Source organism: Suricata suricatta, chromosome 9 (genome assembly GCF_006229205.1).
Source record: "Suricata suricatta isolate VVHF042 chromosome 9, meerkat_22Aug2017_6uvM2_HiC, whole genome shotgun sequence".
In the NCBI taxonomy this organism is placed as follows: Eukaryota; Metazoa; Chordata; class Mammalia; order Carnivora; family Herpestidae; genus Suricata; species Suricata suricatta.
The window spans coordinates 67,292,227-67,308,916 of record NC_043708.1 but is presented as its reverse complement, the minus strand read 5'-3'; the positions used below and the strand labels follow the sequence as shown (position 1 = coordinate 67,308,916).

Here is a 16,690-nt window from a genome sequence, read left to right as displayed (position 1 = left end):
AAACACTGCAGGATAAAGGGAATTAAGGGTACAAGAAGGAGGAGGCCAGTTTTCAGTATTACATAGGATGGTCAGTAGGCCTGATTGAAAAGGTGAATTTTGAAGTAAGACTTGAGGGTCATGAAGGTGTTAGCCAAGTAGATCTCTGAGATAAAAGAATTTAATGCAGAGAGAAAAGCAAGAACAAAATACTGAGGTGAGAGCACACCTGTTGTCTGCAAGAAAAAGCAAGCAGTAAGTTTGGCTGAGGCAGAGAGTGAGGAGGTGAAGTAGGAAATGAAGTGAAAGAGATAATGTGGCAAGGGCCAGGTCTTGTAAATTAAAGGATATCATTTTGGGGATTTTGGCTTTTACTGAGTGAAAAGGGAAACTATCACAGGTATAGGCGAAGGGGGGAAAACCCCACAAAGACCTGACCCATTTTTAAAAGGAATACAGACTTGGTGTACAACAAATTTTTGGAGAGCAAGGATAGAAAGGGCAGGAGATCCTATATGGAGACTATTGCAATAATACAGGCATGGACTAGGGTAGCAGTAGCTGTAACGAGAAGTGATTAAGATTCTGTATCTATTTTAAAGGCAGAGTCACTATTATTTCTTATAGGAACTGGATTGGATTATGAAAAGAGAAGAGGTGAGAGTGAATCTAAGGTTTCTGGTCTGAGCAAGTGGATGCATGGCATGGCTTTCTCCTGAGATGATAAAGGCTGATAAAGATACAACAGGTTTAGGATAGTTTTTTGGACTGTTGAATTTAAAATGTCCATTAGATATGCAAGTGGAAACTGCTGGATGAGAATCTGGACAGTCTATAGTTTCTTAGTGAGAGCGGGTTACAGATAAATATGAACCCAAGTTATGTGGGACCAGAATCATATAATTTTAGAGGACATTTCTGGAAAATATATTCAAAATTATGAACATAAAATTATGTACAAGGTACAGTGCCTTGTAATAACCCTGTAAGTGAGAAGTCTTAAGGCTTAAGCTTTATTAGTTCATAGTAAAGCTGCATCTCACAGAAGACATAACTTTGGCAATTGGTAACATATGAAAGCCATGATACCAGATAAGGAGAAAGAAAGTATAAACCCCAAAGAAGTCCTAAGACATGGAGATTTCCAAAATTAAGTGGGATGAGGAGAAGAACTAGCAAAGGTTTCTGAGACAAAGCTCATGAAATGATGCCAAAACCTCAAGTGTGTAGTATCCTGGAAGCCAAGTAAAGAAAGTTTAGCAATGGAGTGGAAGTGACAAATTATGACAAATACTGCCAAAAGGACAAGTAACATGTGGACTGAGAACAAACAAATGCAATTAGCAATGTGGTCATCACTGATGTCCTTAGCAAACACAGTTTTGGTGGAATGGTAGAGGCAAAAATCATGCTGGAATGGACCTAAAAAAGAATGGGAAGAAAGAAATCGGAAAACAGAGAAAGAACAATTTGTGAATTTTGTTACAAAGGAGTATAAGAAGTGAGGCATTAGTTGCTGAGGGGCTGTGGGATTACAAGAAGTTTTGCTTAGTCTTTAAGATGGGGGGGAGATGCATGTAGGCTGATGGGAATGATTCCATAGAGACAAAAAAAAGTGAGAGAAAAAGGAGAGAGGAGGGCAGAATTGCTGAAGAGATGTCCTTGAGTAAAGGAAAAAGGATGATGTTTAGTGTATAACTGAAATTACTGGCTCTAGATAGGAGAAGGGAAGAGAATGTAGAATATTTGGGTATAAATACTGGCTCATTAAGTTTGTTTTAGTGTGAGTTTGTGGAAGTTTTCCTTTGAGTGTTTCAGTTTTCTCAGTGAAGTAGGAAGTCAGATCATCAGTTGGGAGTGAGGATGGAGCAAGAGATAGAAGGTTTGATAGGAGAATTCTTAGATGGCCCCATGATGTGCCTCCTTGGTGCTACACTTTGTGTAATTCTCTCCATTTGAAGGTAGGTAAAAATTGTGACTTGATTCTAATCAACAGAATGTGGCAAAATGATGGAATGGCACTACTGTGATTAAGTTATATTGTATGGTAAAGGAGGTGAGAAGTCACGCGTGATTAAGTTCAATATGTAAGATTCCATCTTGCTAGCACACATCGGAGAAAGATTTTCCTGCTGGCTTTGCAAGATGCAAAGAGCCATAGTAGAAAGTGCCTACTATACAGAGGGTCACACTGCAGGAAACTTGGGCAGTCTCTTGTCGACAGACAGTAAGAAGTCAGGGCCCTAAGTCATACAACTTCAAGGAACTGAATGCTGACATCAACCTGGATCAACTTAAAAGCAGATTTGGCTCCAGTCAAGCTTCTAGATGAGAATGCACTCCATCCGATACTTTGATTGCAGTTTTGTGAGACCAGGAGCAGAGAACTCGGTGAAGCAGTGCCTAGACTCTTGACCTATGGAAACTATAAGATCATAAATGGGTGCTGTTTGAGCCACTGTGTAATTTGTTACACAGCAATAGAAAGTTAATACAGGGGTTGAAAGAAGAAAACATGAAATAGCCATCTAGAGAGTAAAAAAGTAAATGGGCTTATGACTATTTGAGAGAATTAAGCATCCATTTGAGATCTACAATGATGAATATAAAGAAAGACCAGTGGGTTTCATCTGTATTTTCCTGTAACCAGAGCAATGGTGCTATACATGAGTTATTGATTTTCATTTATCATATTTTGATATATAATTTCAAATGCACCAGTAAACAAGTAAATGTCCATCAGACACATATTTCTGGAATCATTAGTTTCCCTTTTTCTTTTCATGAAATTTGGGAACAATTCTAGGTGAGCTAACCACAAGGAATCTAAAATTAAGGCTGGAATTTAAATTTTGACATTATTGAGTGGTTAACAAAACCATTTTGTTGAATTTTGAAGTAACTGAAAAAAATTTAGTATCAATAACTCAGAACTGATCAAACCCAACTTTTTAAAAATTTTGTTTTTAGGTTTTTAAAAAACACATTGCTTAAAGAATCTAATTCTATTTATTACATCTTTATATTTGCTTCATATTTAAACTTTTACCTATAAGAAATTTCAAAGTTGTACGTTGCAATATGCAACACACATACAGAAAAGTGTAACTTATAAAACTATTAGCCCTTCTAACTTTTCTTTCTCAATAGGGAAATAATAGCAAGATGATTCCTTATTGGAGAATCCACAACTTAGTATTCTCACTAGAGAAGAAAATAACTGTAGCATAGTTTAAACAATCTTAAAAAGCATACAGAGATTGATTACAGAAATATTTTGGAGTTAAAAAAGCAGGAACACTAGTACCTTAGAATCCTTTCTTAAAGATAAAATTCAGTTTTAATAAGCTGTATGCTGTTATTTACCATCTTAAAGAATACTCTTTCATATCACTTGACAGATATTTCATAAAAAAATAAATTAAATAAACATAACCTAACATTTAACCTAACATATTACATTCTAGATACTGTGCTGTTCATGAACAATGAATTTCTTTCTTTCTTCAACCCTGTGAAATGCTATAATTATTTGAATTTCACAAAGGGGAAACTGAAGCCCAATTTACTCAGCAAGTAAGTGGCAGAACAATAGACAATTTGGCACTAGTCTTGACTTCTAAGCACCATATAGTAAGACTTCTCAATTTTCAGGGGGAAATTATTATAGACCGACAACACTGGGGTTAGTCTGCTTGTCTGACCTGTGGAAATAGTCTGATATGTAGAAAAACAAGGGTAGAAAAAGTAAAATTTAGTAGGTACTGAAACACAATCATTTTTAAAGAAAAGATTTTTAAATGTTGAAATTACAATAAAACTCTTTGGTGTATTTTCTGTGCTTTATATTTTTGAGTTTTCGGAATATTAATAGTCCTTTAGATCTTTTTATCACATTAGTTTGTAACACAAACTACTTTTCTGGGACTAGAACTCAATCATAACTCATTTAGCCTTTATGGATGAAAATAACACAAATAGTTGTCTGGATGTATTTTACATTGGTTTATAAAATTTACAAGGAAAAAGTTTATAGTTAGTTATTTTTAACAAGCAGAGGGTATCACATTAGCTGTAACACATAAAAATAATTTTCTTATAGGTTTAAAGGTTCACTTTACCTATGATGATTTTAAGATTATCATATTAGAACCCATTTTTCTATCTATATACTGTTACAGATCTAAGCTTAACCTAGTGTAGTTGAATCTACTGGGAAATACTGAGGGAATACAATGAATACAAACTACTAATAACATAAGGGAGAAGACAATGACTAAAATTCCAATGAATTGAAGAACTTTGTTTTGTTCTTCTTTTATATCTTGCCTTATGTTATCCAGGAGATATTATGCTTATTTGTATAAAACCAGAGGAAATCGGAATATAAATAAAATATATATTTAACAAATATAACTGGGTATAGTGGACAGAGTACAAAACCACAAGGAATTATTATTTCAAACTAGAAAAATATTAGAATTGGTAGAGGTGGACACAATAGCATATCTGGAGGGTAAAACTATTAGTAAATGTCAACGTATAAATGAGCTTTTTAAAGAAAATCATTTAATAAAAATTCACATGTTCATATAAAAATAAAAGGAAGTATAAATCTAACTTTAAAGACAAAACTATTGAGATAGTTTTCTTTCCAGATCCTGAGTTTTTTACCTTATACACTGAGAAATATCATTAGTTTTGTTTTTATTGCTGCTGTGCTCACTTATCTTGTTTTTGTTCAAAAAAATAAAAAATGATAAAATACAAGAGAAACATTAAAAAATAAAGTCAGTTGTTGTTCCAATAGTTTTCTATATCATATAATTAAGGGTCATGTAAGAGATAGGCATATAAAGTGCAAATGTATAAACATCTTTTTAACTTTATGCATCCATATTATAAGCTTTGTTCTCACATTTATTTCATACCATTTCCTTCAAAGGGAAGTGCTGGGTTTCATCATTAGAGACATGTATAATTTTAACCAATTTATTGGGGCTAAAATGTGAGTATTACAAAGCAATTTTGTCTAAAGGGAGTGGTACTGTATAAAATGAAAATCAAGCTCCTACTATAGAATAACATAGCACTCCATGTTAGTTTTACTTCCAGGTATCATTTAAAAATTTTTCCTCAGTTGCAAAAGTATTAGAATCAATAAATGAGCAAAATAATTCTGATAGGCTTATATTAGGTTACATACAAAAGGCACATTTAACATAGTTAGCAAATATAGTTCAAAGTTAATAATTTATTAGTCAACTATATGAAAAATATATTAAAAAGATAAGCTTTCATTTAATATTTGAATAATCCCATAAGGCCTGTATTAGTTAAAAAAAAAGTAGAATTATTAAAGAAAATAACATCTCTCACCTAAATGAAGCTCAACTCAGACAAAATGAAAATGTGTTTAATCATTTTAATGAATATATTTTCAACATTTGTCAAGTACATTATGACTCTGAATTACATATAAATATTTTAGATGACTTATTTAAATGTGCCAAAAATAACTACATTTAAAAAAATGACCTACAAATATTCAGTATCAAAACAATCATCAGATCAACCATTAGTTTGATATTTCTAATTGCAAAGTGTACCACTTCACCAAAGAAAATGCTAGTATTAATTTAGAAGAAAATACCATTTCCTGAGCTGTTAAACAGTATTAAAACTATGACAAACACCAATTTTCAGTTACTTTCAGATTACTAGAAATGTTTTTCATTTAAAGTTGAAAACTGTTTACATAGGCATGTCTGCAATAAAAAAAAAAACAAATGAAAATGCATTCACTTTTAAAGATATACCTTTGCTCAATAAGTCATATTTATACATTTGTTTTTACATATATGATATTCTTAATTTATATACAATAATCCTAAGAAGAAGAATAATGAAGATTATAAACAGTGACTCAATAAAAAACCCACAGAGCTCCATAAAGTCATAATTTTAAGGGAAAAATCCAAAATTCTTGTAGTCTACCTCTGAATATATTTTTGTTATCTAAAGTTAAAAAATGCATATAAAGTTTCAGGAGTAATGGAGATTTCTTTCTCAGGTTATTTGGAATCTGATCATGGTGCACATATGTGAATGAACGAATACATCCTTAACCCACCATTATCTTTTTTATCCAATGTGCAGGCAATCACCCGTGAAAAGTATGGTGTAGATGACAGGATGATACTGTACCTGATTAGCTCTGGAGGTGGTCATGGGATCAGATGGAGAGGACTTGGTGGTAGTTGGGGAAGATGGCAATGTCTGGGAACAAAGCAGTTCAGGAGCAAATCAACCTTTAAAAGCCTTAAACTGATTATTTAAATAAAACAAAATAAAATAAAATGTAATATAACGAGAACAAAATCCTATGAACAAATATTTCTCCTATTCATTCAAATTTAATGGAATTTAAGATCAATTAAGTAACTAATGCATGTAAATATGCATGCATAAGCATGTAAAAATAAATTCATGACTTGAAATCATGATGGTGACTGATAAAAATTCACATGAGTATTAAAGGTATCCTGACCATATTCATGAATAGTAGTAGTCTCTTTTCTTTCCCTCTTGTTTGCTTGGGGGAAAAGAGATGTCAAACAAATTCAAGAAATTCAATGAATAAAAGTGAAAGAGTTATTTTCCTATCAATGAATACAGTCGGGGATTGGAAGAAGTGGTGAAATGAAGTTTACTTTGGCATAAAAGCATCTACCTACTTAATATGTTGAATATCACCAACAAGTTGATTCCACATGAATTTAGGGATCCATACTTAAAAGCAATTAAATTTATAGTTCTGAGTTCTTAGTATCAGATTATCTTCTAAAATATTAATTTTTAATAAATTTAGAGCCCGTCTGTAAATGTAAACATTAACCTCATATTAATAAACAAGTAACTAATTGCATTTTAACAAATTCCCATAATATTTTTATCATTTATGTTAAAGACTAAAAATTTAATATAGGTGTATTATAGCATCATCAGCCTGTGTTGAAAATAAGCATAAAAATATTAGGAATCATATTTATTGTTCACTTCATTCCTAAACACTTTATACATACTATATATAAAATATGTTGTGTGAGACCATCATATACTTATTGAACAATTCATTAAAATTTTTAAAAAACTTCAAGTCTAATAGAATAACCTTAAAGTGTAAGATGTCGAGCCTTTTTCTTTGTAAAAAGTATATTTTCATTTTGCAAATAGCATGGCTTAAGAAGCACCTTCAGTAGATAATATTTCCTAATTGGTGAAATAGGGTAGTTTTATAGTATAGACATAATTCTATGTGGATTTTATGTTTTATATTAATACATATGCATCACAATTACTCAGATATGAGCAAAAACATAACTTTAAAGGTTCAGCGGTGTGAGGAAAAGCAGATAAAATTACTTAATAAAATCATATTTCTTCATTTAAGATTTCAAAAGTTCTAATTTGGATAGAACAAAGCAGTTGAGCATAAAAGAAAGAATAAGAAATTCACAGGCTTCTGCTTAAGTTAATATTCGCCAGTAACAAAATAAAGATTGGTTCTAACATCAATGATATTTTAAATAGTCCACTCCTCAGGTAATTCCTGGTTCTTCTAAGTTAAAACCTAAGATATTTTGAGGAAAACCAGACGTAACATTGAGTTATACCAAGTTTTTTTGTTAAATTGTATTTTAAATGGGGACAGGAACTACAATCAGAAGTAAAACCTCATAAAAGAAGATAAAATATCTTTATAACCTTGTTTTCTGTTTTTGTTCCTCGTAATAAATTCCTGCCATTTCTTCAGAGAGACTTTCATTTTCAGTTATTAAAGATTGCTAAAATATTTTCTTTTCATGCAATACTATGCTGGGACATATATTATTGACATCATGCTACTATATGTTGAATAGTAAAGATTTTATTTTCCCATCTCTGGTTATAAGTGTTATTACAGAGAATTCTTGGGAGTAGTTAACATACACTTAAAAATGTGTTCTGCACTTAGATTAATTTTGAGGTTGCTGATGAATTAGACGTGAAATAAATCTAGAGGCCATTTCTCCCAAAACAGGTTAGAATTTAAGTTCATTAACACACAGAAGCACTAAGTGTGTGTTGGGTTCTTCTATTTCCATCAGGGTAAAATCAACCTGAAGTACCAGAGGTTCACTATGACACCCACCTTACCCTGGCTATGAATTCTCAATAAGGTACTGAAACACTGCAAAGAACATGTGGAAAAAGTAGTAACAGCAAGTTACTCAAAATTTGTAATCGCTTAGATTAGTATTATCTTCCATCAATTTATTTAATACCTTTCTGTTGCTTGGCATATATATGAAATATTGGACATTATTAGTAACTGATACAATTCATAGTCATCAACACTGTCCTGAATAATTCAGATGCTATTTCTTTCTCATAACAACAAAAAACAGTAATTTTAAACTTTGGGTAAAATATGAATGCATTTAAATCATTAAAAGTTTGCTTACTAAACATCATAATCTGATAAGAAGTTAGAATTTAGTATTTTAAGTAAACAGGTGAAAATTATAAAAATTTGAGTTTCAAAGGTAAGACTGCCAAAATGTTGCAATAAATCACCTCTAAATATATTTTCCTCATTTAAATTCCTAAAATAATGAATATCTACTGAAATAAGCACGCCATGAATTTTGTAGCTATTATTCATCTAGATACTTTAAACACAAAAAGTCTCCTCTCTTTACAAATTTAGCTTATAACAATAAAAAGACTCCAAGAAGTTTGCATTTTGGTTGATTTTTTAAAGTAATAGCTAAAAAAATTGTTCTAACAAACAGTTAATGTAAATATGTTAATACTTTTCATTTAAAATGTTTATTAATTAGATTAATGAATAACAGCTTTAATAGTTTTCTCAACAACAGAAATAGAACTGAATAATCCATAAGAAATACTTCAAAGTACAACATAAATGTACAATATGTTTGCTTCCCTATTGTTTCATAAACAAAACATTCACTCCTACTTACTACACCAATTTAAAGTTTTGTGGTTTCAAAGTTAAAAATCATTTAGTAAAATTTCTGTCACACATCATGAAGATGTAACTAACTGCATATCCATATAAGCAACAGTATATTAAAATATTTGTTATAAAAAACACTTACAAAGCACACTTCTTTCTCTAAATTTTTTTACATTTATCAAATAGTGATTATGAAGGACATTTTTTAGTGCAATTTTATCTTCCAAATGGAAAAGTATAAGATTTCTATTTACATGAATTGAGTAGCTGCTTAAGAATTCTGCTTTAAAGACTGAAGGCTGAATTACATATTATGGAAAATTTTTAACTATTTTACAATTTCAAAATAGTGGATCCTTTGAAATAGTTTTCAAATATTCACGATTTAACAACAGTCATTTAGTTAAATGTAGATATAATTAGGCTTCTGGGAATAAGAACTTAAAAAGGACTACAAAACTGTAAAATGCATTCTTGTTAACAAGTGTCAGTTTTGCTGGACCAGAAAATATTACTATAAATGAACTCTGTAATATATGCAGCTTACCTCCAAGCAAATCTACAGTAACAGACTGTCAAGACCTCTGATATTTATAGGTAAATTGAAAACAGTAATGAACAACAAATCTCAATTGTAACTCAAAACTTATTACTAGCTGAGTAATATTATTCAAGTAATCACCTTACACCTGTGTTTTGAGTTCTGTTAAATAAATCTGTATAGTGCTCTATAAAAAATGGATTAAAGTATGTGAATATGTAATTGTCACCTATGGCTTTTCATCCTAAGTTTCCTTCCTCCTTTCTTCCAATATCTGAACTATCTGGAACCCCTCAACCCTAATTTAAACTCAAATTGTCAAATTTACACAGGTCTTTCAGAATTTATTCCTATTCCATAGCTTATTTTCCTCATAATTGTTATTCTACACCTTTATCCTCTCTTCAATCATTCAATCCCATGTATTTTACTTATTTTACTGATAGTCTTTGTTACTTGAAAAAACAATCATGATTTTCCAGAATAAAATTCCTTATTTACTAAAATTGACTATATTTGAACTTTTTCCACTTGTCAAACCACCATTTTTCCATCTTTCTATTCTTTTCATTACAGACAAAATTGTGGTCTCCTACTCGGTCCTCCTCTCCTTTATAGGTTATGACCTTAACATCCTCAATATTAACTTTCCCCTACTGCTTGTCATCTTGTCCTCTGAGTAATGTGATCTTCAATTTCTCTGACTTTTCAAGCTCTTGTTTATTCCTTAACACAAGCCATTCCCTCTTGAGTAGAGAGAGGGCTATGTAAGCCTCCCTTATCTAACTTGTATTTTGCTCCTTTATATATCCAAAATTTCAAATCAGCATTTCTACCCTCCACACCATTTTTTGTCTTTACGTAAACAGCCTCTATACTTTTAGGAAATAATATTAGTAGGAAATAATGACTTTGTTCTCACCATGTGATTAAAACTAACTTTTAAATCTCCTTTAATCTATTAAAATATTATTTTATTTTTCTTTGTGTATTGGATCCTTTTTAGCATCTTTCCTTGTACTTTCCCTCCTTATTTTACCCTAGGGCGTATTACTGATTTCCCTTTTGTCTTTATGATTAATAAAAAGTACTTACCAGGAACCAGGTATAGTTCTACTCAGTTAATACAATATCTCTACAAAACAGATTACAGTTATTAACCCCATGTTATGAGTAAAGAAGTTGAGGTACAGAGAAGCAAAACAACTCACCCAAAGGTATACAGCTGGTAAATTAAAGTGCCAGGAATTGAACCTGGGCACTCCTGCTCCAGCTCCTACGCCCTTAACCACTATATTATAATGCCTCTGACTTACTTTTTCTCGTGGTTCTTTATCTCATTTTTTGCTCTTTTTTTTCTCTACAAAATAAAGATGGTAAGTGAAATTATCACCTCTGCTACAATTAAGGATCTATATTTGCAGTTTTACAGCCTCATCTGAGTTTCTATAAAAGCATACTTATGTATACTTACTCAATTTGCCTTCAACAGACAAGAAAAGTATTTCAGACAGGCACCTAACTAAAATTTACTTATTGCTTTCTAGGCTTCACCATTCTACTAGGCTCAAAACCATATATAATCATTCTTTATTCTTTTCTTACCATTTTGGAATTAGAACAAATCATTCTCAGAGCCTCACAAATTTTACTTTGAAATATCTTTTAACATTTGCCTCAACTTTACTAACAAACTAGAGTAGGTTTTTGCCATCTTCTTAAAATATTGACTAGTCTCTTCTTAACTTCACACTGACACAAGACATTTTATTTTAAATGAGAATCTCTTCTTGGATAAACTTATTCAAGATAATGAAATGTCCTAAAAGAGAGAAATCTATTGAATTTTATTTTATCATCATGACTCAAAATTGGAGGCCATATAGCTCAGTGTCAAGATCAGTTATCAATTACATTTCCTTGGGTAAGTTATTAAATTTCTTTATGCATCAGCTTCCTTAAGTATAACATGGATTCTGTATTCCTTACCTGCCTCGTAGGCTTTTGTGAAGATGAATAAAATATGATAATACATGCAAAGTGCATAGCACAATGGTAGTCAGAGAAACAGTCACCGTGTACATGACTATCATATTGCTGATCCTTCATTCTTGACCACCAAACCTTTACTTATTATTTATTTTGCCTGACAAAGCTTAACATCCCTTAAATTTTTGAGTGTTACATGAAAGAAGTTTAAAAAACATTTTCTTACAAACCTTCAAACCTAAAGATATGCATAGTAGATCACTCAGCTAATTGTCTACTGCCAATAGTTACACCTATAGGCACCCCTTTTTAAGAGTCTGGGAGGAGTTTTAGAACAGAAGAGGTGTTCTAAAAATGCAGAGGTGCTTCCTTTTGTTCTAACTTTCCAGAGAATTTACAAAAGCTCTTTTGGGAAATATTATGAAGGATCTATAGAATACCCCTCTGCCAGACATCCAAGGCTTTCTATTACCTAGTCCTACCCTATTTAACATTAATTTCTTCTAAACTTCAACACAAATGTTCCATTTCTGTCAAGAGAGTCACTTTACTATTATTCAATCATTATATCTTTCTTTTCAATTCCATACAGTTTCACATGGCTAAAATAAGCTTTTTTCTTTCTTCTCCTCTAATTAGGAAATTCCTATATCATTTTCAAGGAAGGTCCGGTACAAATACTCACCTATTCTTTAAGACCAAATGTCACTCCATGCTACACTTCTTTCACATGCATTTGAACTTTTCTAGTACATTGTTTATGTTGCAGTTTTGGAATATACAGATTGACGTTTTTATAAATTATTTTAATCATTTCTGATTTCTCACAAACTAGTTTCAGAGAGCAAGGGCTATAATTTAGTATATCTTGCAATTCAGTAAGAAGGCATTTAATAAATTCATGACTGAATGGATGAATAATGAATATAATTATGTGCTATTTTTGCCAATTTTTCATGATGGAAGTAAAATTCTTTGACTAAGTAAGATTTTTGATATCTTCTTTTGATTTTTTTAAATACAAGAAAGTTCTCTAAAAGTGTATAACCACTTTGTTCTTAATGTAGCTTTTCTTAAAAATAAATTTGATCCAAAATGGAAAAGAATTGCTGAAAACCTGTAACAGACAAAAGAAGTTAACAAATGCTAACTGTATTACTGATTTTGTGGTTCCTATCTTGTTTTAGGGTTTATTGTATTGAGTTATGATGTACAGACAACCATACTTGGAGATGGATTTGAGAGGCTTAAAAAGAAGAAAAGTTTCAATAATCTTATGAGGGGAAAAAAAAGTATAGAGTATAAAGCACAAAAGTAAAAAGATGGAGATGTAAAAATGTGTACCAAATACTCTGGACTAAAGACATGCTCCAGATGAGTTCAAAGCTTCTACACAAACAAGGTCTAAATTATTTGAAGATCACTGAATGTCCTAAAAGTAAAAAATAGGATGTTTTATGTTGTAGTTCATTCGTTTAATTTTGGCTTATTTATTGGCTCTTGCTGCTTATCTGTTTCTTAGTACACTGATTTCTAAAATGAGCACAGTGGTTATTAGGTACTTCATAAAAATATCCTAATTAAGTTATAGAACAGAGGTTACAATATTTTAGTAATTCAATACACATTAATTAAAACTATTACCATCTGACTATATAAAGTATTGGAGTCCCTCTCTATTGTGAAATAAATATTTTTAAAATAAAACAACAACAAACATTTGAGAGGGAACAACACCTTAATATCTGAAGTTGGATTCAAGACTGTTATGCTAGATTTCATCATTGCACTCTATGAAAGGCCTGCAAGACCAGTTTGTGTTATTTTCCTAAGAAACTATATTTAAGCATTCATTCAGTCAATAAAGGTAGGTTTCATTTGGGCAGAATACTCTGGTTTGAGCAATTTATTCAGTTACCAACTATCTAGATTACATAATTCAGAACACAATATTCTGTTAAAAGTCCATAATATATGGTTTGAAACTATAACTTTTAAAATTTTATTTGTTTAGAACTAACTTTGATTTCCTATTTTAAACCCAAGTTACAATGAATTATACTTTTTCAGCAAGCAAAACCTTAAAATTATCAATCATAAAAATCAATAGTCATGTAGTAATAAACACTAAGAAATCTATAACTGCATATTCAATGTGAATTCATTTCATGCAGAAGTTTTATTTTCTAGCTCTGTTATTTTTTAAAACTCAAATTTTATTCTTTGCCCAATTTAACTAAAAATTATAAAAGATTTTTACAGAAATTGTTTTTAAAGTTAAGTTCAGGACTAAATAAAACCCAAAGAAGAGATATATGTCAACAGAAAGACCACCATTTTAAAAGAAATCTTACTGTGATTCTATGTATTATAAATACATATATAAAACTATCATAAATAAATATCATGAAATATGATATATAAAATGTTTTTATATATTCTAGGACAATTTATTTTGGACATATTATTGATAATGGAAAACCAACATAATTTCTTCAGAAATAAAACTGGTCATTTAAATTTATATACTTGGCTTACTATTTAGCAAATAACCCAACAAAAAAATCTTACATTGCTAAAATGGGAAAACTTAGAACATAAAAAATTCTGTTGATCTGTACTATCTTGGAAATACATTTGATCTTTTCTCCAGATTTTTCAAGTAAATTTTTCACTTATAAAGAAAGGGTTTATATATATTGCCCTACTAGATTAAGTGTACTTGTTTGGTAAATTTTTTTTAAATGATACTCTATTTTATGTACATCATTGATTACATTAAAATATTAAAGTCAACAATAATTTTAATTCCATTACTATCTACCAGGCTTAAAAATGAATGCAAACACAAAAACCAATCACTATTTTTTTTTTTACCACTTATCATGAATTTAAATAACATTATCTGACCCAAAGCAAGCAAATAAATAAAGCAAACATTTTCAAATTCTGGTTTTCATCAATCTATACTGGTACTGGATATATGGTAGCCTTTAAATTTCATATTGCATAGAGAAAATTAAAAGTATAATGATTCATATTCCATTATTTAATGATACTTTATTATTATAAACAAATATTCATTCATATCATTGTCCTAAATATACCCCCAGTGATATGACAATACTCAAACTATGCTGTATGTTTTATTTTTTTGTTTAATCAAGATGTTCACTCTTATCTATAAATGTTTGCACTTTTCTCACAGAAGTTCTAAAAGAGAGTAGAAATAGGCTGGAGTAAGGCAGAAAGTCAATAAACCCTTCACTTTAGTGCCAATTCTGTACATTCTTAGTCCCAGGTGATTTTAACCCAGAAGTTTTTAACTGAACTCATAGTTATAGAATCTGGATAGAGAGTCTTGTTATCTCTTTTAAGGCATCAGTTTTAAAAATATTCCTTGTATTCACTTGACATAGATAACTAAATTTCTAAACTATAAACATCTGTGAAGAGGAAAAAAAATCAACTGATGCTTAGAGCTCCAAAACATTTACATTCTGCCATGCATACATTAAAAGATACTTCCTTAAAAAGTTGTCAAGGGTAGAGAAAGTGAACCATTCTGACAGTGACAAAATGAAATTTTATATGGAATAGCAGCTATCTGATATAAACATGGCAAAAAAATTTGATGGTAATTGACAAAGTTTAATGTTAGCCTAAAATTTGAAAATATATTACCTAATCATTAATTCCTATGTTTGTGTATGATTAGTTGGCCTTATTTTTATCTATACATGGTTAAAATTATATCCACATAATGTTTGGCATAATTTTTTTCAATTCAGAAACATGAAATTAATAAGATTTTGAGCTACATTTCAAATTTATTACAATGAACATAAAATGCTCTAAATTAAGTATTCTGTGAATTAATGAAGATAATACATTTCTTTTGAAGGCAGAGTCTGTTGATGGTTTGATCACAAACTAAGCAGCTAATTATAAAGGGGCAAGTGCAGAAACAATAATTATAATCATAAGTTAACAAATAAATTTGAGGAGTTAAGAGTTTATGGGGAAGAATTCTCCTAACTTAACATAAAAGAATGTCATTTTCCCCCTACATCATGTCAGGCATTATTCAACCTTAACAACTCACATTGTCTTTTATCAAGTAAAATTTTTGTTACAGAAAATCTCACACATTAAAAATAAACATTGGCCTTTTATGACATATATAAATACTACAAGTTATACAGAACATAATAGCTGCTTTGTAACAAAAGACTATTTGCTAGGTACAAAAATTACTTATACATATTTGTTTATAAAAATGTTATATATAACAAATTAACAAAACAGGAGTCTAAAAGTATACTGAAGACTACAAATATTACTAATACTATGGTATTTGAAATTTTAAAGATATAGTTTCACTTTAATTTTTAGACTTTATTTAAAAAGTAATATAATTTTAAATAGATTTAATTCCTATAAATTAAACAAATTTGTCTATAAATTTTTAAATGTAATCACAAAAGCAATGAGTCATATATTTGCTCTTCAGTGTAACACTAAAAAGTGAGTTATTCAATCAGTAAATCAACTGATCAATCTTAAGAGACTCTGACAGTCTTTAAATAAAATGACAACTTTGTTATATATTAAGTATGCTTAGAAAAAAAATAAAACTTCATATGCTAAGACTTTAAGCTTCTTTTATAAAGAATTCATATTATGCTGTGGATATTTCTCTTTGATTTCCCAACTAAACACTCACTTGTTTGATGCGATCTGGATTAACGGTGGTCTGGGGTTGTAGAATACTGACAGGTTCTGTCTTGGCCACATTTTGGGGCATTTCTCGAATTTTTTCTGCAATGAATCCATGAACTGCATTCAGTGCTTCAACTGTTCCCTGGATCAAGCATACTCGTTCAGTAGTACCTGTGGATAAAAAATTAATTTTCAGAAGACTTTCTTTCTTATTTTGCATTAAAAAAAAACTATGTAAAAGGATGATATAAATAAGGCCAATAAAATAATGTAAAATGTAAAACTCTTAATTAAAAAGAAATGTTCAATTGAACCAAATGAAATGAGTACATAAATACATACTCCTTTTTACCATTTTTAAACTCATTCTTTCCTAATGGCTCAAAAAGGGCCTTTGGATTCCAGTAGAGCCAGAGAGCCTAAGAAGTTCTGAG

At 30.4% G+C, this 16,690-nt stretch overlaps 1 protein-coding gene across 4 annotated transcripts in view; it reads right to left on the bottom strand.

The window, feature by feature from the left end:
- NOVA1 (NOVA alternative splicing regulator 1) overlaps positions 1 to 16,690 on the bottom strand; it is a 149,446-nt gene that overhangs the window by 23,812 nt on the left and 108,944 nt on the right. For 3 of the 4 annotated variants that reach the window (XM_029951957.1, XM_029951959.1, XM_029951960.1), the window contains exons 3-4: positions 16,261 to 16,427; positions 6,187 to 6,258 (exon numbers count right to left, since the gene is read on the bottom strand). In XM_029951957.1, the coding sequence (XP_029807817.1) occupies positions 6,187 to 6,258; positions 16,261 to 16,427 (239 nt within the window). The remainder of the gene's footprint in view (positions 1 to 6,186; positions 6,259 to 16,260; positions 16,428 to 16,690) is intronic. The other variant, XM_029951958.1, reaches the window with a different exon arrangement.